The 21,262-nt window shown below is 64.8% G+C and overlaps 1 protein-coding gene across 2 annotated transcripts in view; it reads left to right on the top strand.

The window, feature by feature from the left end:
- Positions 1 to 20,894: 20,894 nt before the first annotated feature.
- Positions 20,895 to 21,262, top strand: part of UNC5A (unc-5 netrin receptor A) — a 35,296-nt gene continuing 34,928 nt past the window's right edge. For both annotated transcript variants that reach the window (XM_030573712.1, XM_030573711.1), the window contains exon 1: positions 20,895 to 21,111. In XM_030573712.1, coding sequence (XP_030429572.1) covers positions 20,922 to 21,111 — 190 coding nt within the window. In that variant the 5' untranslated portion in view covers positions 20,895 to 20,921. The remainder of the gene's footprint in view (positions 21,112 to 21,262) is intronic.

The raw sequence follows: 21,262 nt of genomic DNA, 5'->3' as shown, positions 1-21,262 counted from the left end.
CGGCAGGGCCCCAGCCCCTGCACTGTCGCATCTGCCCCCTCTGGGTTTCAGCAGCGAAGCCTGAGGCTTGGCACTGGCCCCACTGCCAGCAGTGGGGCATGGGGAAGGGGGGGGCACAGTGCAAGGGCTCAAGAGTTGGCACAATGGCACATGCCCGGCCGCCAGGCTCCCAGCTTATTTGGGGCCCCATCCAAGGCAGCTGTGCGGGGGAGGGGCAGTTTTGTTTCTCGCTTTTGTCGTTTAAAGTAGAACTCCAGGAAATCTCCCCCAGGGCTTTGGGGGCCTGGCAGCACCCGGCTGGGCTCTGGAAGGCTCCCTGGTGCCGTTCTCTTGGTGGCTGAGGGGGCAGCGGCCCGGCACTGCCCGGCTGGGGTCTGGCAGGCTCCTTGGTGCCATTCTCTGGGTGGCTGAGGGGGCAGTGGCCTGGCACGGCACGGCTGGGTTCTGGCAGGCTCCTTGGTGCCATTCTCTGGGTGACAAGGGGGCAGCGCCCCGACACAGGCCAAGGAGAGCCACAAACACACACGTCTGCCAGGCCAGGGCTGGGGCTGGCTGTGCCCAGCGGAGTCGGGCGCTAACAGCTGCAGGCTGGAGGGGATGGACCTGGCCCAGGGGCAGGAGCCCCCCACTCCTGGCATGAGGATTCCACCCCCAGTGTGGCCAGCCCCAGGATGGAGGGACAGAGGGGGTCACCGGCTGGGTCGCCTGCCTGCCCCACGGGTCGCCTTGCAGCAGCTCCCCTGCCCCACGGCTCCTCTCCGCTCCGCAGCCAAAGGCCCGGGGGCTCAGGGTGACCTTGAGGCTCCTGGCAGGAGTGAAGCCGATGTGAGAGCTCGATCTTGGCTGTCAGTTACAGGAGCCAGAGAATTTGCTCTGCTTCCCAAAGAGCCACAGCCGAGTGCTGGGCCTGGGATCGCAAGGGCTGCGGGTCGGGACTGAGGGGCACCGGCTGTGTGTGTGTGGTGCCCTATGCTGGGATCGCAGGGGCTGCGGGTCAGGACTGAGGAGCACTGGCTGTGTGAGGGGGGTGCCCTGTGCTGGGATCGCAGGGGCTGCGGGTCAGGACTGAGGGGCACCGGCTGTGTGTGTGTGGGGGTGCCCTGCGCTGGGATCACAGGGGCTGTGGGTCAGGACTGAGGGGCACCGGCTGTGTGTGTGTGGGGGTGCCCTGTGCTGGGATTGCACGGGCTGTGGGTCAGGACTGAGGAGCACCGGCTGTGTGAGGGGGGTGCCCTGTGCTGGGATCGCAGGGGCTGTGGGTCAGGACTGAGGAGCACCGGCTGTGTGAGGGGGGTGCCCTGTGCTGGGATCGCAGGGGCTGTGGGTCAGGACTGAGGGGCACCGGCTGTGTGAGGGGGGTGCCCTGTGCTGGGATCGCAGGGGCTGCGGGTCAGGACTGAGGGGCACCGGCTGTGTGTGTGTGTGGGTGCCCTGTGCTGGGATCGCAGGGGCTGTGGGTCAGGACTGAGGGGCACCGGCTGTGTGAGGGGGGTGCCCTGTGCTGGGATCGCAGGGGCTGCGGGTCAGGACTGAGGAGCACTGGCTGTGTGAGGGGGGTGCCCTGTGCTGGGATCGCAGGGGCTGCGGGTCAGGACTGAGGGGCACCGGCTGTGTGTGTGTGGGGGTGCCCTGCGCTGGGATCACAGGGGCTGTGGGTCAGGACTGAGGGGCACCGGCTGTGTGTGTGTGGGGGTGCCCTGTGCTGGGATTGCACGGGCTGTGGGTCAGGACTGAGGAGCACCGGCTGTGTGAGGGGGGTGCCCTGTGCTGGGATCGCAGGGGCTGTGGGTCAGGACTGAGGAGCACCGGCTGTGTGAGGGGGGTGCCCTGTGCTGGGATCGCAGGGGCTGTGGGTCAGGACTGAGGGGCACTGGCTGTGTGAGGGGGGTGCCCTGTGCTGGGATCGCAGGGGCTGCGGGTCAGGACTGAGGGGCACCGGCTGTGTGTGTGTGTGGGGTGCCCTGCGCTGGGATCGCAGGGGCTGCGGGTCGGGACTGAGGGGCACCGGCGGTGTGTGTGGGGGTGCCCTGTGCTGGGATTGCACGGGCTGTGGGTCAGGACTGAGGAGCACCGGCTGTGTGTGTGGGGGGGTGCCCTGTGCTGGGATCGCAGGGGCTGCGGGTCAGGACTGAGGGGCACCGGCTGTGTGTGTGTGGGGGTGCCCTGCGCTGGGATCGCAGGGGCTGCGGGTCGGGACTGAGGGGCACCGGCGGTGTGTGTGGGGGTGCCCTGTGCTGGGATCGCAGGGGCTGTGGGTCAGGACTGAGGGGCACCGGCTGTGTGAGGGGGGTGCCCTGTGCTGGGATCGCAGGGGCTGCGGGTCAGGACTGAGGGGCACCGGCTGTGTGAGGGGGGTGCCCTGCGCTGGGATCGCAGGGGCTGCGGGTCGGGACTGAGGGGCACCGGCTGTGTGTGGCGGGGGGTGCCCTGTGCTGGGATCGCAGGGGCTGTGGGTCAGGACTGAGGAGCACCGGCTGTGTGTGTGTGTGGGTGCCCTGTCCTGGGATCACAGGGGCTGCGGGTCAGGACTGAGGGGCACCGGCAGTGTGTGTGGGGGTGCCCTGTGCTGGAATTGCACGGGCTGTGGGTCAGGACTGAGGAGCACCGGCTGTGTGAGGGGGGTGCCCTGCGCTGGGATCGCAGGGGCTGCGGGTCAGGACTGAGGAGCACCGGCTGTGTGAGGGGGGTGCCCTGTGCTGGGATCGCAGGGGCTGCGGGTCAGGACTGAGGAGCACCGGCTGTGTGAGGGGGGTGCCCTGTACTGGGATCGCAGGGGCTGCGGGTCAGGACTGAGGGGCACCGGCTGTGTGAGGGGGATGCCCTGTGCTGGGATCGCAGGGGCTGCGGGTCAGGACTGAGGAGCACCGGCTGTGTGAGGGGGGTGCCCTGTGCTGGGATTGCTCGGGCTGTGGGTCAGGACTGAGGAGCACCGGCTGTGTGAGGGGGGTGCCCTGTACTGGGATCGCAGGGGCTGTGGGTCAGGACTGAGGGGCACCGGCTGTGTGTGTGTGGTGCCCTGTGCTGGGATCGCAGGGGCTGCGGGTCGGGACTGAGGAGCACCGGCTGTGTGAGGGGGGTGCCCTGTGCTGGGATCGCAGGGGCTGTGGGTCAGGACTGAGGAGCACCGGCTGTGTGAGGGGGGTGCCCTGTGCTGGGATCGCAGGGGCTGTGGGTCAGGACTGAGGGGCACCGGCTGTGTGTGGGGGGGTGCCCGGTACTGGGATCGCAGGGGCTGCCGGTCAGGACTGAGGAGCACTGGCTGTGTGAGGGGGGTGCCCTGTGCTGGGATCGCAGGGGCTGCGGGTCGGGACTGAGGGGCACCAGTGGGAGGTGGCACTTGCCCACGTTCTCTGTGGCTTTGGTCAGTATTGGTCTCTCTGCTCCCTGTGGGGGGAGGGGTTAGCTGGCTCCATGCCAGGCAGATGGGGGAGCCCCATGTGACCAGGCCCAGGGGATGCCAGGGCCAGCCGGGCAGGCCAGGACGGTGCAGCTGGCGGGCCGAGCTCGGGGGGGTGCGCGGCTGGTTGGCGCGTGGGGGCAGCGCTTGACAATTAGCAGGTGCAGCCTCCTGCTAATGAACCCAAGTCTATTAAGGAGGCCTGGACAGAGGTGGCTTGTGGGGGGCACAGTGGGGCTGGCAGCGAGTCCCCTGCCCCATAGTGAATGTAGTTCACAGCACGCTGCCAGCTCAGGGGCCCGGGCGCGGTGCCAATGCTCTGGCCTGGCGCTGCCCGGCTGAGGGAGCCCCGTGTCTGCCCCTCCCAGCTCCCCAGTTCTCCCCTCAGAGCCTGCTCTGCCCCCAGTGCCCCCGGTTCCAGCTCGGTGCCCCACCAAGGCAGTGCCCCTCGATGCCCCCATTGTCGCCGTTCTCAGGTTGTGGGGCCCGGGGCCCCTCGGCAGCCGGCCCTGGGAGCCCAGACACGCTGGGGGCTTGGAAGCAGCCGGGCCCATGGCGGGCGCGGCTCCGTGTGGCCTGGCCCAGCGTGCTGCAGTGGGTGCTGCTCCGGCCCCCCATGGAGAGGGAGCCCTGCCAGCACATGCTAATTGGGTGTAATGGGGAAGTGTTATCAGCTGAAATACTTAATTAGAGCCACTCCATTGTGATGCAAAACCACCGGGGACTAATTCATTCATCGCAGACCCTGATTCAGTCAGCGCCCAGACTGCGGCGGCTCCACCTCGCCCAGCAGGGGGGCTGTGGGGACTGTGGGGGCCTGGCTGTGTCGGGGAGCCATGGGGACCGGGGGGCTGGCTCTGGGGAGAAGGGGGGGCTGGCTGTGTGGGGGAGCTGTGGGGACTGGGGGGGCTGGCTCTGGGGGGAAGGGGGGCTGGCTGTATTGGGGAGCTGTGGTGACCGGGGGGTGCTGGCTCTGGGGGGAGAGGGGTGCTGGCTGTGTTTGGGAGCTGTGGGAGGAAGGTGGGGCCTGGCTGTGTCGGGGAGCTGTGGGGACCCGGGGGGTGCTGGCTCTGGGGGAGGGGGGTGCTGGCTGTGTCGGGGAGGGGGAGGCTGGCTGTGTCAGGGAGCTGTGGGGACCCGGGGGGTGCTGGCTCTGGGAGGGAGCGGGGTGCTGGCTGTGTCAGGGAGCTGTGGGAGGAAGGTGGGGCTGGCTGTGTTGGGGAGCTGGGGGGTGCTGGCTCTGGGGGGGTGGGGTGCTGGCTGTGTCAGGGAGCTGTGGGGACGGGGGGGTGCTGGCTCTGGGGGGAGGGGGGACTGGCTGTGGGGGGAGCGGGATGCTGGCTTTGTCGGGGAGCTGTGGGAGGAAGGGGGGTGCTGGCTGTGTTGGGGAGCTGTGGGGACCGGGGGGGGCTGGCTCTGGGGGGAGGGGGGGGCTGGCTGTGTCGGGGAGCTATGGGAGGAAGAGGGGGGCTGGCTGTGTTGGGGAGCTGTGGGGACCAGGGGTGCTGGCTGTGTCAGGGAGCTGTGGGAGGAAGGTGGGGCTGGCTGTGTCGGGGAGCTATGGGAGGAAGAGGGGGGCTGGCTGTGTTGGGGAGCTGTGGGGACCAGGGGTGCTGGCTGTGTCAGGGAGCTGTGGGAGGAAGGGGGGTGCTGGCTGTGTTGGGGAGCTGTGGGGACTGGGGGGTGCTGGCTGTGTCAGGGAGCTGTGGGAGGAAGGGGGGTGCTGGCTGTGTTGGGGAGCTGTGGGGACAAGGGGTGCTGGCTGTGTCAGGGAGCTGTGGGAGGAAGGGGGGGGCTGGCTGTGTTGGGGAGCTGTGGGGACTGGGGAGTGCTGGCTCTGGGGGGAAAGGGGGTGCTGGCTGTGTCGGGGAGCTGTGGGGAACGGGGGGTGTTGGCTGTGGGGGGAAAGGGGGTGCTGGCTGTGTTGGGGAGCTGTGGGACCGGGGGGTGCTGGCTGTGGGGGAAGGGGGGTGCTGCCTGTGTCGGGGAGCTGTGGGGACTGGGGTGTGCTGGCTCTAGGGGTGGGGGGTGCTGGCTGTGTCGGGGAGCTGTAGGGACTGGGGGTGCTGGCTGTGGGGATTGTTTGCGGGTTCATGGCAGTGCCAGGATACGGTGCCATGGGGCACAAGAGAGGAGCCCATCCCCCAGTCTCCGTGGGTCTGGCGTGGCCCCCGTGTTTCCTCGGCCCGGCGCTGCTGCCGCTTGAGTCCAGCCTCCCCCTGCCGCCTGGCTCATGAATCCAGCCTGTGCCCCCTGCCGAGCATGTTCCCTGCCGAGCAGCCCTCTTCTGCGCTTATGTAGGGGAGGGGGCGGGGGGCTGGGAGCCCGGACTCCTGGGTTCTCTCTCTGGCTTGGAAGGGAAGTGGGGTCGAGTGGTTAGAGCGGGGGCGGGGGGCTGGAAGCCTGGACTCCTGGGTTCTCTCTCTGGCTTGGGAGGGGAGTGGGGTCGAGTGGTTAGAGCGGGGGCGGGGGGCTGGGAGCCCGGACTCCAGGGTTCTCTCTCTGGCTTGGGAGGGGAGTGGGGTCGAGTGGTTAGAGCAGGGGGGGCTGGATGTCAGGACTCCTGGGTTCTGGGTGGGCTGATCTTGTGCACCTGGCCTGTGCTAATGTCCCATCCCCGTTGGGCTGCCTGCTCTGTAATGTGCAGCCCCCTGGAGAGCTGCCCTCCCGCCCTGTGTGTGGGGCTCCTGCTCCTGCTGGTGCCCTGCCCCCATTTGCTGCCAGCCCCTGAGCAGCGCAGCCGGGCAGCTCGCAGAGCCAGGTGGGGGCAGTGCGGCTGGGGAGCTGCCTTGGCACAAGCCCTGTTGGAGCTGGACCAGCTGGCCAGGGGAGCTCCCTGCTCCCCGCTCCCCCTGCCCTGCGAGACAAGCCCTGGCTCGCCTGGACCCACGACGTGCCTGCCTCGGCCTGGCAGCCCCCTCGCAAGGCCGTCCCTGGCAGCTGCCTGTCTTGGAGCTCTGCCTGGCTGGGATTGGCACCGGGCAGCTCAGCCTGGCATGTCCCAGCCCTGTCGTGTGGCACCCGAGTGCCAAGCTGGGTGCCAGGCTCCCTGGCCTGCTGCTTGTGTGCCGAGTGCTGGTGCCTGGAGCACAGAACGGGTTCTGTCGCAGCCTGGCAGACGCTGCCTGAGATGCCGGGGGGCACAGGGTGTGTGGGGGTGTGTGGGCTGCACCATGTGGCTGTTCCCAAGGGGTGTCTCTGATCCGGCTGCAGATGTCTGCGAGGGGACATTGGGGGCACCATGGTGCCCCTGGGCTGCAGCAGGTCACTGCCCAGCCCTCACCCCCAGCCTGCTCTGTGCCCGGCTGGCTCCAGGCGGCCCCCCGGCATGTGCCCGGCAGGCTGCTGGGTGCAGGTGCTGGGAGGCGGCAGGAGCAGAGTAGCCCTGTGCGCCAGAGGGAGGCGCTGTGGGGTGGGAAGGAGGCGGCAGGGCGAGGGCTGGGAGGTGCCAGGGAGCAGTGCCCTGAGCGGGCTGGCCCAGGAGGGCACACGGGGCGGAGCCCTGCAGAGATGGGCAGGACAGGGAGGTGGAGACGCACCTCAGGCCAAGAGCCTGGAGCCATGCAACGGGCGTACCCTGGCGAGGGCAGGGGAGGGGCCTCTGTGGTACCCGCTTGCTGGGAAGAGGGGAGGGTCTGCGTGTGCCCACCAGATGACTTGGCCTTGGCAGATGGATACTGGAGCAGGGACACTGGGAGGGTGGGGGGCAGAGACGCTGGCTATGGGGGAGGGGACGCCCTGCCCACGGCGGGTGCTGTGACCCATCTGGACAGTGTCTGTGCCCGGTGGGTGCCAGCCAGGGGATAGCAAGTGGGAGGAGGCAGTGCTGGCACAAAGTGAGGCTCCTGGACCTGGAGATGGAGACCCCCGGGGTTACTGGGATGTCAGGGGGCCCTTGGCAACTGCTGGGTGGGGCTGGAGGGGCCCCCTGTGCTGTGGCTGGCACTGGCTGCTCTGTGCTCTCCCTGGGGGGTGGGTACCAGAGGAAACGCCCCCCCTCCCCAGTTAGGACGGTGCCGTCAGCAGTAATTGCTTTAATGACCGGCTGGCGGGGCACGGACCGCATGCTGGTAAAGCATCACCCCGTCGGTCCTTGTAATGGAGTGCCAGGTGGGCGCTGCCCAATTCTTCCTTTGCCCGCTGGGAAACCCGCTGGGATTCGAAAGGGGGAGGGGTCTGTGGGGAGCTGGTTGTTTCTCCCCCAGTGGCCCCATTGCCCTCTGGCTCCCAGCTCTGCATCCTGCCCACAGCTGGGCCGGAGCTCAGGGAGCCCCTCCTGGGCGGGTCATTGTCCCTGTAGCTGGGGAGTGCGGCCTGGGGGGGCAGGGGCAGAGTGCCAGGCCGTGCCCCAGCCCTGGGACAGAGTTGTTCAGAGACTGGTGCTGGAGGGGGTGGTGCTGGAGGGGCCCCATGCTGGGGTCAGACCCAGCTCAGCCTGGCATTGGCCCGATTGCTCCCGGGGGCCCACGAGCCAGGCCCCTCTCTGCTCCCAGTCGTGTGCTGCAGCAAAGAGAGCCTTGTTTGCCGAGGGGATTCTCCGCTTCCTGTCCCAAAGTGCTCGGTGGCATGCAGGGCTGGACAGCTGCCACGCTCCGGCCCAGAGGTGGCTGCCCTGCGCGGCGAGGGGGAGGCACTGAGCCATGGGAGGGGCCAGTTCTTGTTGGTTTCTAGTATGAGTGTCTGGCTGGATCAGCAGGTTGGTGCTAGACTCTGCTGTCTGCGCTCCCCTCCCTGCACAGCTCATGTGCCATCTGTGCAACCCTGCACACGCTGTGTAATGCTCACGCACCGGCCATGCAACTCTGTACACACACTGTATAACACACACACGTGCCGTCTGTGCAACCCTGCACATGCTGTGTAATGCTCACGCACCGGCCGTGCAACTCTGTACACACACTGTGTAACGCACACACGCCGTCTGTGCAACCCTGCACGTGCTGTGTAATGCTCACACACCGGCCGTGCAACTCTGTACACACACTGTGTAACGCACACGTGCCATCTGTGTAATCCTGCACATGCTGTGTAATGCTCACACACTGGCTGTGCAACTCTGTACACACACTGTGTAACACACACGTGCCGTCTGTGCAACCCTGCACACGCTGTGTAATGCTCACGCACCGGCCATGCAACTCTGTACACACACTGTGTAACGCACATGCGCCATCTGTGCAACCCTGCACACTGTGTAATGCTCACGTACCGGCCGTGCAACTCTGTATACACACTGTGTAACGCGCACGTGCCGTCTGTGCAACCCTGCATGTGCTGTGTAATGCTCACACACCGGTCGTGCAACTCTGTACACACACTGTGTAACACACACGCACCATCTGTGCAACCCTGTGTACACTCTGTAATGCACACACTGTCTGTGCAACCCGGCGTGCACACATGCTGTGTAACACTCACGTGCCATCTGTGCAACCCTGCACATGCTGTGTAATGCTCACGCACTGGCCGTGCAACTCTGTACACGCGCTGTGTAATACACACGCGTCATCTGTGCAACCCTGTGTACTTTGTGTAATGCACACGCATCATCTGTGCAACCCTGTGCACACTGTGTAATCTATGCAACCCTGCATACATGGTGTAATGCACACACACCATCTGTGCAACCCGGCATACACATACACTGTGTAACGTGCTGTGCTCTGGGCAGCTCTGTGTCACGGTGCCAGGCTGGGTGCTCTGGAACCGCTAGTCAGGCGGGACTCTGGTGCAGGGTCTCCTGGGTCTGACCTCGGAGCGGTCAGTGCCCTGTTCACCCTATGAGCTCCCCTGGCTGGGACCCCTGGGGGAGCCTCACGCTGCCCCAAAGGGCCCTGCCCCCACTCCACAGCCAGCGTGCGACACAGCCAGACTGTTATCGTGCAGAACACAGTACAGCACCAAAATCAGGAACTTTCAGCAAAGTCCGTCTGCAGGGAGGAATCCAGGCCCCAGGCTCCTGCCTCTCCCCCCCCTCCCCGCAACCAGGAAACTGACTCCCGTCCAGGGGCCCGGCCTGCCCCTCCTCTGTCCTTTGTCTCTTTGCTGGGAAAGCAGGTCACCTGGGCCCTTTGTTCTCCAACACCTTCCCCTGGCTCCATGCAGAGGATGGGCCTGGCTTCAGTTGCCAGGATACAGAGTGTCTGGGCCCAGGCTGCCCCTCGGCATCACACCTGCCCTCTGGGGTCTCTGCAATGATCACACACCCTTGTCCACCACCAAGGTACTTGTCAACACATGGGGGAAATTGAGGCACACACAGAGTGTTCGGAGAAAACATTCAGAACTTTCCCACTTTGTCACACCCTGCACACCCTCTGTGCAACTCCGTGTCCACAGTTTGTAATGCACACATGCCGTCTGTGCAGCCTTGCACTCACACTGTGTAACACACACACGCTGCATAATGCGCGAACATGCACCCACATGCTGTCTGTGTAACCCTACACACATGCATGGACACACACCCGACTCTCTGTATAAGCCTGTGTGCATGAGGAGACACACACCCTCCCTGTGGCAACACCCACCCCTGCTGTGCATTGTGCAGTGCTGCGTGTGTGTTCACAGTCCCTGCCCTGGAGAGCTAATCACCCCATCCAAGCTCCCCAGGTGCCCGCTGTGCGCCTGGCGCTGACCCCCTGTGTCTGCCCCCCCCCCCACTCCTGCCCCTCGGGCTAGTTTGTTTTCTACGGGAAGTGGCCTTGTGAGCCAGGGTGGGGGCTGCCCCCACACAGAGCCCCTCCCCTGTCTGTCTGACTGACAACTTGTGCCCCTGTCTGCTCTGCCCACGTCCTTCCCTGACCTCTCTGCCCACCCCCCATCCCGTCTCTGCTCTCCTTCCCGAGAGCCCTGCTGAGCTGGGGGGGGCGGTGAAGCTGGCCCGGCCCGTGCACAGTGATGCCCTTGGCCAGGGGTGGTAAGGAAGCCGGGGGAGCCTGGAAAGGGCTGGGCTGGGGGCTGGGCTCCCTGCCCTGCCTGTGGCCCCCGGGGTTCCCTCTGGGCTGGGCTGCCCCCTCCCCCCAGGCCTGGATCCCACAAGGAGCAGCTCCCACTGGTGCTCCTCTCTCCCAGGTGCTCTGGGCTGGGTTCAGCCATCGAGTGGTGCCTCACCCAGGGCCCGCTCCCCCAGCCCCTCCTACCTGCTGCCCCGCTGGCCTCTGCCAGTCCCCGGGGCTTGCACAGGGAGCGTGTGGGGACCCTGCCCCACCGGGAGCCTGGCGGTTTGTTCCTTGTGGGGCTTCAGAGATGAGCTGCAGAGCCGGGGAGACCCATCCCTGGTGCTCAGCCAGTGCCCCTGGGCCAGAGCCTGGGGCAGCCCCATTGTGCCAGCCCAGCTGTTTGCCACTTGGCCCTGGAGCCCTGGCGTGTGGGAGCCTGGGGGCTGTGTGGTGCCGGCAGCCAGGCAGAGGAGATGCGCTCACCGCCTGGCACAGCTGCCTCCAACGAGCCCCGGGGGCCTGCAGCTGGTCTGCAGCTGGTGCTGCTCCAGCCCAGCCCGGCTCTCCCCTTGGCTCTGGGTGTGTGCCCACCTCCAGCTGGCTGGAAAGGGCCGGGTCTGGCAGCTCCCAGAGCTCCTTCCCCCCAGCCTCAGCACCATGGACAGCAGCAGGCCCTCGCTGCCATCCTGGCAGAGCCATGCTGAGCTGAGTCCTGCCGCCCAGAGCTTGGTGCTCGCTGCTCCGGGCACTCGGGCACCACGCAGAACCCAGGCTGGGGGGGCAGGTGGGAGCAGCGCCCTGGCCAGCTCTGGCACCAGGAGCTACATGGACTCCCAGAAGTGACCTGCCCCCGTGGGCATCCCCTTCCTTGGCCCCGTGTGTAGCTGTCCCTCCCCCTGGGGGGTGGGGGGCACTGGCTGTGGCTCCCGTGTCAGCCAGCAGGGGGCCGCCTCCCCCCCATGCTGCCTGCCCCACGGCGCAGCCTGGCCATGTGTAGCGCTGACCCCCACACCACTAGCCTGTCACCCGCCTCCTTTGCTGCCAGCGCGTCTCCCATGGCCCCATTCCCAGGGGCAGGAGGAGTAGTGTGGGGCCAGCGGTGGCCAGCCCCACAAAGGGAAAGGCAGAGCTGAACTCTGAGGCCTGTCTGTGCAGGGGGGCGTGGGGAGATCCCCTCGCCGGGGCCCGGGCAGGCAGCGCTGCTCTTTCTGCTCCAGGTCCTGGCCAAGGCATGCCAGGGAGGCCATGGGGGTTGCAGGCAGCGCTGTGCCAGCTCCGTGACAGCTGCTCGTCGGGGAGGCGGCCAAGACCTCGCATCTGCTGAGAACACGCAGCCACGTGCGCGCCGGCGCTAGCCACTAGGCAGCCTGGCAGGAGCACGAGTGGCTGAACGATGCGCCGGCGGGGGGCCAGCCTGCCACGGCCACACGCTGGCAGAGGGATGGGCAGGAGCAGGCTGGGCTGGGGGGACGAAGGCTCTAGCGAGCCGCAGACGCAAGAGCCCGCCACTTGATGGAGTGGCTGGAGCTGGCCCTGTGCTGCCGGCCTCAGGCCCTGCTGGGGGCTGACTCTCTCCCCCACAGGGCTGCAGCCCCAGGCCCCTTCCCTCACGATGGGACCCTGCCCACCAGACGGCCTCTGCCTGGCCCCTACTGTGGGCGCAAAGGAGGGCAAAGCAGCAGCTGGCGGGGCAGGGGAGGGGGCAGTGCCTTGGCAGGGGGAGCAGGGTCTGGTTTCCCATCCCCTTCCCGCCCTCAGGCTACCTGGCCCTGGAGAGGGTAGTGGACCTGGACCGGGTCTAGGCTGGCGGTTGCTCGGTCCCAGGGCCAGGGGAGAAATAGGTTCCTGTGCAGGGTGGAGCACAGGGGAGCCCCACCCCCCGGTGAGCCGCTGGTGCTGTGCGTGGCTGGGCGCTCACCACAGGCCGGGGAAGGCATGACGGGAAATGGGAGCCGGTGGCTCCAATCCAGCACCACGGGCCCTGCCTTGCGCCTCTGGGCAGCAGTGCCAGCTCCGTGCAGGAGTTCCGGGTGGGGGCGGGCTGCCTGTGCTGGGGCGCATGGAGAGCCTGGGGAGCAGCAAGGAGGCAGAGCTGGGGGAGCGACCAGGGCAAGCTTGGGAGGGGACTGGGAATCGGATATGGTGCGGGGGTCTTTCCCTGTACTGGGGAGGGCAGATCCTCATAGACTGGCGTGCACTCGTCCCTCCCGCCCCATCTGGCTCCCACGCCCAGTAGGTAGGGAGCTGGGCTCTGGGGGTGCTCTTGTCCCCTCACTTCATCAAGCTGGAGCTGCCTTTGTTAGCCCTGGCAGGGGCTGAAAGTGGCTCCCGCCCCCAGTTACCCATCTAGCTGTCGGTGCCAGGCTGCTCTGCCAGCCTGAGCCTGGCCCGGATGCCCTGCAGCCCAACAGAAGTGAGCAGCGCTGGAGCCAGCCCCGCTGCCCGCTCTATCCCCACACTCGGCCGGCGGGAACCTGGCTCAGATCTATTGCCAAGGTGACATCCTAAGCATCTAGCCAGTTCCCATGGCAACTCAGAGGCAGGTGAGCTGGGAGGACGAGCCAATCGGAGCTGGGGCCCAACGCCAGGGCGAGCGCGGCCCCGTGAGGGCAGTGCCCAGCATGGGGCGCCCTCCCTGCCCCTCACAGCAGGGGGCAGCGGCGTTACCTTGCGGGGCCCCGGAGTTTGGCGTTAGCCGCCCTGGTTAGGGCCACCTGCGCTGGGCAGACTCCACTCTGTGGGCAGGTGCCACTGGGCTGGGGCCTGTGCACCAGGCAGGGCCAGGCTGAGACCCACCTGCCGAGGACGCTGTGTGGCTAGCAGGCACGGGGCTTTGGACTAGCAGGTCTTTAGCTCTGGTGGGGTTATTGTATGTGCTGGTCATGTCTGGTATGCTAGCAGCTGGAGACCCCCCGAAACCGGGCACAGCGCAGCCCCCGACCGAGTCAGAGCCCCGTCGGGCCGGGTGCAGCGCAGACCCCGACCGAGTCAGGGCCCCGTCGGGCCGGGTGCGGCGCAGACCCCGACCGAGTCAGAGCCCCATTGGGCCAGGTGGGGCGCTGACCCCGACCGAGTCAGAGCCCCGTCGGGCCGGGTGCAGCGCAGACCCCGACCGAGTCAGAGCCCCGTCGAGCTTGGTGCGGCGCAGACCCTGACCGAGTCAGAGCCCCGTCGAGCTTGGTGCGGCACAGACCCCGACCGAGTCAGGGTCCCGTCGAGCTTGGTGCGGCACAGACCCCGACCGAGTCAGGGCCCCGTCGGGCCGGGTGGGGCACAGACCCCGACCGAGTCAGGGCCCCGTCGGGCCGGGTGGGGCGCCGACCCCGACTGAGTCAGGGCCCCGTCGGGCCGGGTGGGGCGCCGACCCTGACCGAGTCAGGGCCCCATCGGGCCGGGTGGGGCGCCGACTCCTACCGAGTCAGGGCCCCGTCGGGCCGGGTGCGGTGCCGACTCCTACCGAGTCAGGGCCCCGTCGGGCCAGGTGGGGCGCCGACCCCGACCGAGTCAGGGCCCCGTCGAGCTGGGCGCGGCTCAGACCCTGACCGAGTCAGGGCCCTGTCGGGCCAGGTGGGGCGCCGACCCCGACTGAGTCAGGGCTCTGTCGGGCCAGGTGCAGCGCAGACCCCGACCGAGTCAGGGCCCCATCGAGCAAGGCGTGGCTGGAGGTTTCTTGCAGTGAATAGACTTGTTTGCAGGGTGGTCCCAGGGCATAAGGGCAGGTGAGGGACTATCTGTTCGACCTGGCAATTAGCTCTCACACAGCGAGTACCTGGCCCAGTCCAGAGGAGAGCTCTGTGGCCCAAAAGCTTGGCTGTCCCCAGCAGAAGTTGTTCTCTGGACCGGATGGGGGGCCGGGGGTGGGGGAGCCAGAGCGCTACTGGAGGATGATGCAGGATGTTGCAGGGATCTTGCAGCACGTCTGGGATTTGGGCTTGTTCTGCAGCAAGGTGCCGCTGGCTGCCACCGGGTGTGTTGGCTCCAGAGACTATCCCAGGCCTCAGCCCCCTCCTGCAGGCTCAAGGAAGGCACAATCGAACTCCTTTATGTAGTAAGAACAGCTCGGGGAAGGGTTCCTTGGGTGCCAGGGCAGGCGCCAGGAGCTGGGCTGCAGCTGGGCAGGGTGCAAGTGAGCAGCTCTTTGGGCACAGAGCCTGCCGGAGGGGCAGGTGTGGGGTTAGTGAGGGGGCAGCTGTTTGGTCCCAGGGAACAGGGACTGAGGGCCTGTTCCTCGTGGCTCCACCGCTGACTCCTTGCACTGCTTTGTCCCTTCGGGAACAGCTCCGCCAGCCTGGCACTCTTGGCTAAGCGCGGGGGCTGAAGGGGCAGTGTGGGGAGGGTTGTTACTGGAGGGTCTCTTGGGAAGGCTGGGCTGCTGGTGCAGCCATTCATCTGTTTCTGGGCAAAGCCTCGTGCAGGTGCCAGCCCCCCGTGAGCCCGGAACCCCACGCAGGGCATGGCGGCTCTGGCCTGCTGAGGTCGGTTCCTCTACCAGCTGCACATCCTGAGACAGGAGCCTCCCCCTGCTGGGCGCGTGTCCCACTTGAGTCCATCCCCCAGGCAGCAACCAGGTGCCCCCCTGCGCCCCCTCCTCCCCATGTGGGGCTGCTGCTGGCAGCCATGTCTCCTGGGAGGAGCAAGGACAGAGCCTGGGAGATGCTGGCAAGCTGATCTGGGAGCCATGGGGCTCCCCGGAGTGGCACTTCCCACAGGAGTGGATGTGTGCCCGTGGGTCACAGCTCAGAGCTGCCATCCCGCTGCCCTGGCACTGGTAGCTGAGCCCAAGCCCCCGACAGCTCCGGCCCGTGAGAAGGCAGCTGCGGAAGCCCAGCACCAGCTGGCGAGAGACCCCCATTACTGGCCTATCGCCATGGGAGCCTCCATTACTGGCAATCTGCAAATCCAACCCAGAGGTTTTCTGGCAGGTTGGCTCTGGGAGGGATTTGGGGCAATTCCCCGGCTTGGGCCCTGTCCCCTGCCCCCAGCTCCATCGGTGCCCCTCAGTCCTGACCTGCAGCCCCCTGCCAGCCCAGCCTGGGTTTCTCCGTTGGGGGGCTGGTCTATGTGATGTGGCTGGATGCCCAGTGTGGACTTAGAGCAGAGACCGTTAAATGCATTTCACATGTGAACAGAGCCCAGGGCCCTAGAGAGCCAGGTGCAGAGCGCGGCAGGGCTGGGGTTCTTTACTGCTGTGCTGAATGAAACCTTGGGCGATGGGGTTTGCACCTGGCTGTAACTTCCCAGCTGCCTGGCCTGAGCAGGAGCACGTCTGGGGTTCGTGCTGGGTGCATGGGTGTGCACGCATGCTTGATGTGTAGCATGTGCTTTGCAACAGGTGGCTGCAGGGTGCGTGTTTTCTGGTGACTTGATGTGCACTGCAGCCTGTGTGCAGTGTGCACGTGGGTGAGACCACAGTGTGTGTGCAGGTGAGACTGCGATGTGCATACATTCGTGCAGGTGAGATCACAGTGCACATAGTGTGTGTGTGTGTGTGCGTGTGCGTGTGAGACTGCAGCGTGTGCATGTGCGTGTGAGACCACAGTGTGTGTGTGAGACCATAGTGTGTGTGCATATGGGTGAAGCCGCAGTGTGTGTGCGGGTGAGACCATAGTGTGCGTGCACGTGGGTGAGACCGCAGTGTCGTTGCATATGTGTGAGACTGCAATGTGCATACGTGTAAGATAGCAGTGTGTGCGTGTATGGGTGAGACTGCAGTGTGTGTGCATTCATGCAGGTGAGATCACAGTGCACGTGTATGTGAGACCACTCTGTGTGTGTGTGTGTGTGTGACCATAGTGTGTGTGCATATGGGTGAGACTGCAGCGTGTGTGTGTGCGTGTGAGACCACAGTGTGTGTGTGTGCGTGCATGCGGGTGAGTCTGTGGCTGGCCCCGGCTGCAGATGGGGGTCGTTAAATCTGTGAAATAGGAAATGCCTTTCTCCCCAGGACAGGGGGGTTAATTGAATTAATTGCCAGCGAGGCTGTAAAAGTGCTGATGGGGGATTAACGGCACGTTATGGCTGCTGTTTATCTTCCCCATGGAAATTAGCTGCAGCACCTTGCCTCAGCTGGTGGCAGACGTGAGCGGGAGGCCGTGGCGGGCGCAGTTGGGCTGGGTGGCAGGGCCAGGGCTCGCAGCTGGGAGCGAGGAGCTGCTGGCTATGCTCCAGCAGCATCTCCTCCCCGGTGGGCAGGCAGGCAGCCCTGGCAGTGCCTGGCAGAGCAGGCAGGGCAGCGGGCAGCAGGCTCAGCACAGGCCTCCCCTGGCCGGTTCGGGAGCAGCACGGCAGGCTCTGAGGAGAGCTCACCTGCAGGACCGGATGCCTGGCTCACCCAGCTCCCCGCCTGCCCCCCTGCCCGGGCTGCTGCAGCCACACCCATTCCAGAGGGAAGAGAAATCCCAGTGTGCTGGGCATCCCTGTGGGGCTTGGGGATATCCCCCAGCTGCCCCTGCTGGGCCTGGCTGTGGGAGCCACCCCCCCGGCCCGAACTGGAGCAGGGCCACAGGGCTCATCTGGACTCACCTCTGCCCCGATGGGCCAACCCCTCGTGCCGGACTGCTGTTGGCTCAGGCTTGGCTGGGAGCTGAGTGTTCCCACCACGCACAGCTGGCCCTGGCACTGTCCGTACTGCCCCCCCAGCCAGCCAGCACTCTGCCCCACAGCCTCGGCCCTGCCCCACCCTGGCTCTCTGTGCGCCCTCCTGCAGTCCAGAATCTAGGCCCCACCTTGTCTGTGTGCGCCACCCCCAGGCCCCTCTGAGCCCCATGGGACTGCACGTGATTTGGGAAAACAGGGGTCTGGGGATGCTGGATCCAGAAAACACAGGATCGGGGGACTGTGCGAGGAGACACTTAATTACTGCCCTGCACTCCATGTAATTGCTGATTAAATCCTAACCAGCCAATTAGCAGCAGCAATTACAGCTCAGAGCACCACAATTGCTAGTTTATCTTTTGTTAATCAACCGCTTAGGGCCATTTTAGTAACTCTTTTTTGGGGGGGCACTGGAGGGGAGGCAGCCAGATGGGGGGGTCCTGGCTACTGGGTTCCACTGCCCCCATCACCCATTGAGCCCTGTGGTGGAGCCCAGCTCCGTTCTCCCTGCAGGGATCCCCAGCCCAGGCAAATCGCTTCCCCTCCTGAGGGACAGACAGCGTTCTCTGCCCCACAGGCACCCGCCCATCCTCTGTGCCCAGCCTGCCCCCTGCCCAGGCCCCAGGCTGCTGAGATCCCCTCCCCAGGTGGGGGCCCACGGGGTGGCAGTGCCCGGCTCCAGGCAGGTGGCTGTGTGGGTCTCTGTGCTCCCCCGTGCCCCCCGCACCACCCACGCTGGCTATGCTGGCTGGGGCATTTTCTCCTGCCCCTGGCACTGGAAGGAAGGGCTCTGTCCCCATGGCAACCGGCTCCCCACAGGCCTGCCCACAGCGGGGCTGTTTCCAGGGAGTCTGAGCCGGGGCCTGGCGCTGCCGTCCAGTGGGACTCCCTCGCAGCCAAGGGGCATGGCTGGGGCAGCCCACAAGTGTGGCCAGGCCGGTGCAGGACGGGCTGGGCTGCGGGGACTGTGACGTTATTGATATAAACTGGGACCGTATAGAACATGGTTTGCAACCAAGGTCCTGTAGTGGCGCCAAATCTTATGTAAAGGGGGTCATATAAGGTGTCTAAGACCAGGTTATGGGTTGCTGGTTATGATTATGCTTCTGTATGTCTGTATCATTTTGTAGTTGAAGTTATGAGTATTGGATCTATACTGTCTGTATTTCAAATTGGTGCTGTAGTTCTGGGTGACACCCCAGACAAGTTGGTGTTAGCTCTGCTTAGCCTGCTTGATGGCCCATTAAGGACCATCAGCTACACAACTGACCCATTGAGAGGAGGCAGATACGCCTTGTAACTCAGCAGGGTGTGCAGGGACTTGCCCATGTGACTCAAGACTCCATTTTGCTGTAATTTTCCACAGTAAGAACAAAAAGTGTTCTTACACCTGGAAGAGCCTGTATAAGGCTGATATCTCATCTCCATCTGGTCTTCAGTCCTGCTTCTTACCTCTGGAGGGACTTTGCTACAAGCTGAAGCTCTGAACAAAGGACTGAATGACCCATCCCAGCTGGGGATGTTCCAGAGACTTGATTTGAACCTGCAGTTTACTCTATCACTGCTACAAGCCTGAACTAAGAACTTTGCCATCACTGTATGTAATTGATTCCATTTGACCAACTCTAGCTCTCATCTCTACCTTTTTCCCTTTATAAATAAACCTTTAGATTTTAGATTCTAAAGGATTGGCACCAGCGTGATTTGTGGGTAAGATCTGATGTGTGTATTGACCTGGGTCTGGGGCTTGATTCTTTGGGATTGAGAAAATCTTTTTCTCTTTTACTGGGATGTTGGTTTTCATAACCATTCATCCCCAGGACGAGTGGCGCTGGTGGTGATACTGGGAGACTGGAGTGTCTAAGGGAATTGCTTGTGTGACTTGTGGTTAGCCAGTGGGGTGAAACCAGAGTCCTCTGGGTCTGGCTGGTTTGGTTTGTCTTAGAGATGGAAACCCCCCAGCCTTGGGCTGTGACTGACCAGTTTTAAGCGATTTGTCCTGAATTGGCACTCTCAGTTGGGTCCTGCCAGAAGCGCATCGTCACAGGGACAGATGGACGGATGCCTGCCTGGCTGGGGCAGCAGTGGATCCCTGTTCCTGGGGGTCAGGCCAAGGGGGGCAGGTCGTGTGCTGTGCAGAAGGGGGTGGGAGGGGTCCAGGTGCAGGTGTGGGCTGACTGGGGGGTCCAGGAACAGATGTTTGCTGTCTGAGGGTTGGGGGAGGGGCCAAGTGCAGATCTCCTAGCAATGGGTAACCCGTGCCCCACTCCAGCCCCGTCATCCGGGGTCTCTCAGACGTTCCTGCCCCCTCCCCAGGCTGGTGGGGCCAGGGTGCTGCAGGGGAGGGGGCTGAAAGAGGCTGCCCGGTGAAGGAATAGCTCCTCCCACGTGGAGGTCCCAGATGCTGCTCCAGGCTCCCCCCCAGCTCCAGAGCCCCAGCGCCCAGGGGTGGGCATTGTCCCCTCCCCGTGGTAGTGCCAGTGGGTGGCTGCCCATCCCAGGCTGCGGGTGCCGGAGAAGTGACTCATGGCCCCGGCAGCTCACGCAACATTTTTTGTTCAGTAGCCGTTAAGTGCGGCCTGGGCTTAGCGCTGATGAATTAGTCAGGGTGGGGGCGGCTGGTGGAGCTGAGTGACCCCCCCACACCGGCTGGGGCAGCAGGTTGGGTGGGATTGGCACTGGCAGAGACTCTTGGGGCAGGGCAGATGGCATTCCACGTGAGGGGCTGGTGGAGAGGCTGGCCCCAGGGAGCGAATGTAATGAATGCAAATCAGCAGGCGGTTAGGGAAGCCAGACCCTGCCAAACTCCCTTCCTCTCTTTTCTCAGGCAATTACAGGGGTGGATGCTGGGGGGAGTCGTGTTGACATCACAGACTTGGTGCCACATGACGTCCTGATTGGAAAACGACGATAGAAAATGAACGTGGCCCATGTTATGTGGCTTAAAACCTGGCTGAGGGTTGGGTCTCCAAATGTAACGGAGCAAGGGATTGTCACGGCGCGGGTGCGTGCTAGTGGGGTCCTGCGGGATCGGGTCTTGGCCCTGCCCATTGGACGTCTTCATCAGTGACCTGAGAGAAAACATAAAACCACCCCTGAAAGAGCGGGCAGATGGCATCAGACCTGGGCATGGGAAGTAGTGAAGAGCCTAGGTCAGCGATAGAGCCCTGGATCACTGGTGACCAGGGTGCAGGCAAACCCTGCACGTCAGACAGCAGAACGTAGCTGCACCGGGGCCAGGCATGACGGTCATACGTGCGAGGGGCCATGGTGGAGAATCACCTGAACGTGAGCGCCCAGAGCGACGCTGGGGACGGGCTTGCGAGTGGCACAGAGAGGTGATTTTCCCTCTGTATTCAGCACTGGTGCGACCGCGGCTGGAATCTGGTGCCCGGTTCTGGTGCCCACAGTTCAAGAAGGACGTTGGTAAAGTGGGGAGGGGTCAGAGATGAGCCCCGGGAATGATGAAAGGATTAGAAAACCTGCCTTGTAGTGACAGACTCCAGGGGCTCCCTCGGTCGAGCTGACCAAAGAGAGAGTTACGGGGTTAGTTGGTCCCAGTCTGTCCGTACCTACATGGGAAACAAACACTTGCTAACGGGCCCTTGCATCCCACGAGGAAAGATCTGAGCCCACCCAGGGGCTGGAAGCTGAAGGCAGATGAATTCAGACTGGCAGTAGAGGCCCCTTTTTAACAGGGGATTTACCGAGGGTCCTGGTGGATTCCCTGTCACGGGCCATTTGAGGAGGTTTTCTAGGGGTGATTGTGGGCTTTCCCTGGAGTTAGACAGGGTGAGCCCAGGTTCCCTGCTGGCTCTGGACTTGGTGACTCCAAAGGCTGGAGCTGGCTGGGCACTCCCCAGGCTGCTCTCCTCGGGGCTACCCCAGGGCACAGCCTGGCTCACTGCCCCACCTCCATGGCCCTGGGGGCTCTGAGCCTCTCTCCTTTCTTGCCAGGTGCCCAGCAGAGCGCCACAGTGGCCAACCCCATGCCAGGGACCTCTTCGGACCTGCTGCCCCACTTCCTGCTGGAGCCCCAAGATGTCTACATCGTCAAGAACAAGCCTGTGAGCCTGGCCTGCAGGGCGACGCCCGCCACCCAGATCTACTTCAAGTGCAACGGGGAGTGGGTGCACCAGGGCGAGCACGTCACGCAGCGCAGCACGGACCAGGGCACCGGTAAGGGCAGCGCTGGCCGGGCTGGAGCCTGGGCATCGGGGCAGGGGCAGCGGTGCCCATGGCCGGAAGCAGAGAGAGCTGGTGCCCTGCACACCTTGTGCCCAACCGGGGACCCCACGAGCCGGCCAGGCCTGGGCTGCTCTGATACTGG

Source organism: Gopherus evgoodei, chromosome 8 (assembly GCF_007399415.2).
Source record: "Gopherus evgoodei ecotype Sinaloan lineage chromosome 8, rGopEvg1_v1.p, whole genome shotgun sequence".
In the NCBI taxonomy this organism is placed as follows: Eukaryota; Metazoa; Chordata; order Testudines; family Testudinidae; genus Gopherus; species Gopherus evgoodei.
Note: the sequence above shows the minus strand (reverse complement) of the source record. Positions and strands in the feature narration are given on the sequence as shown.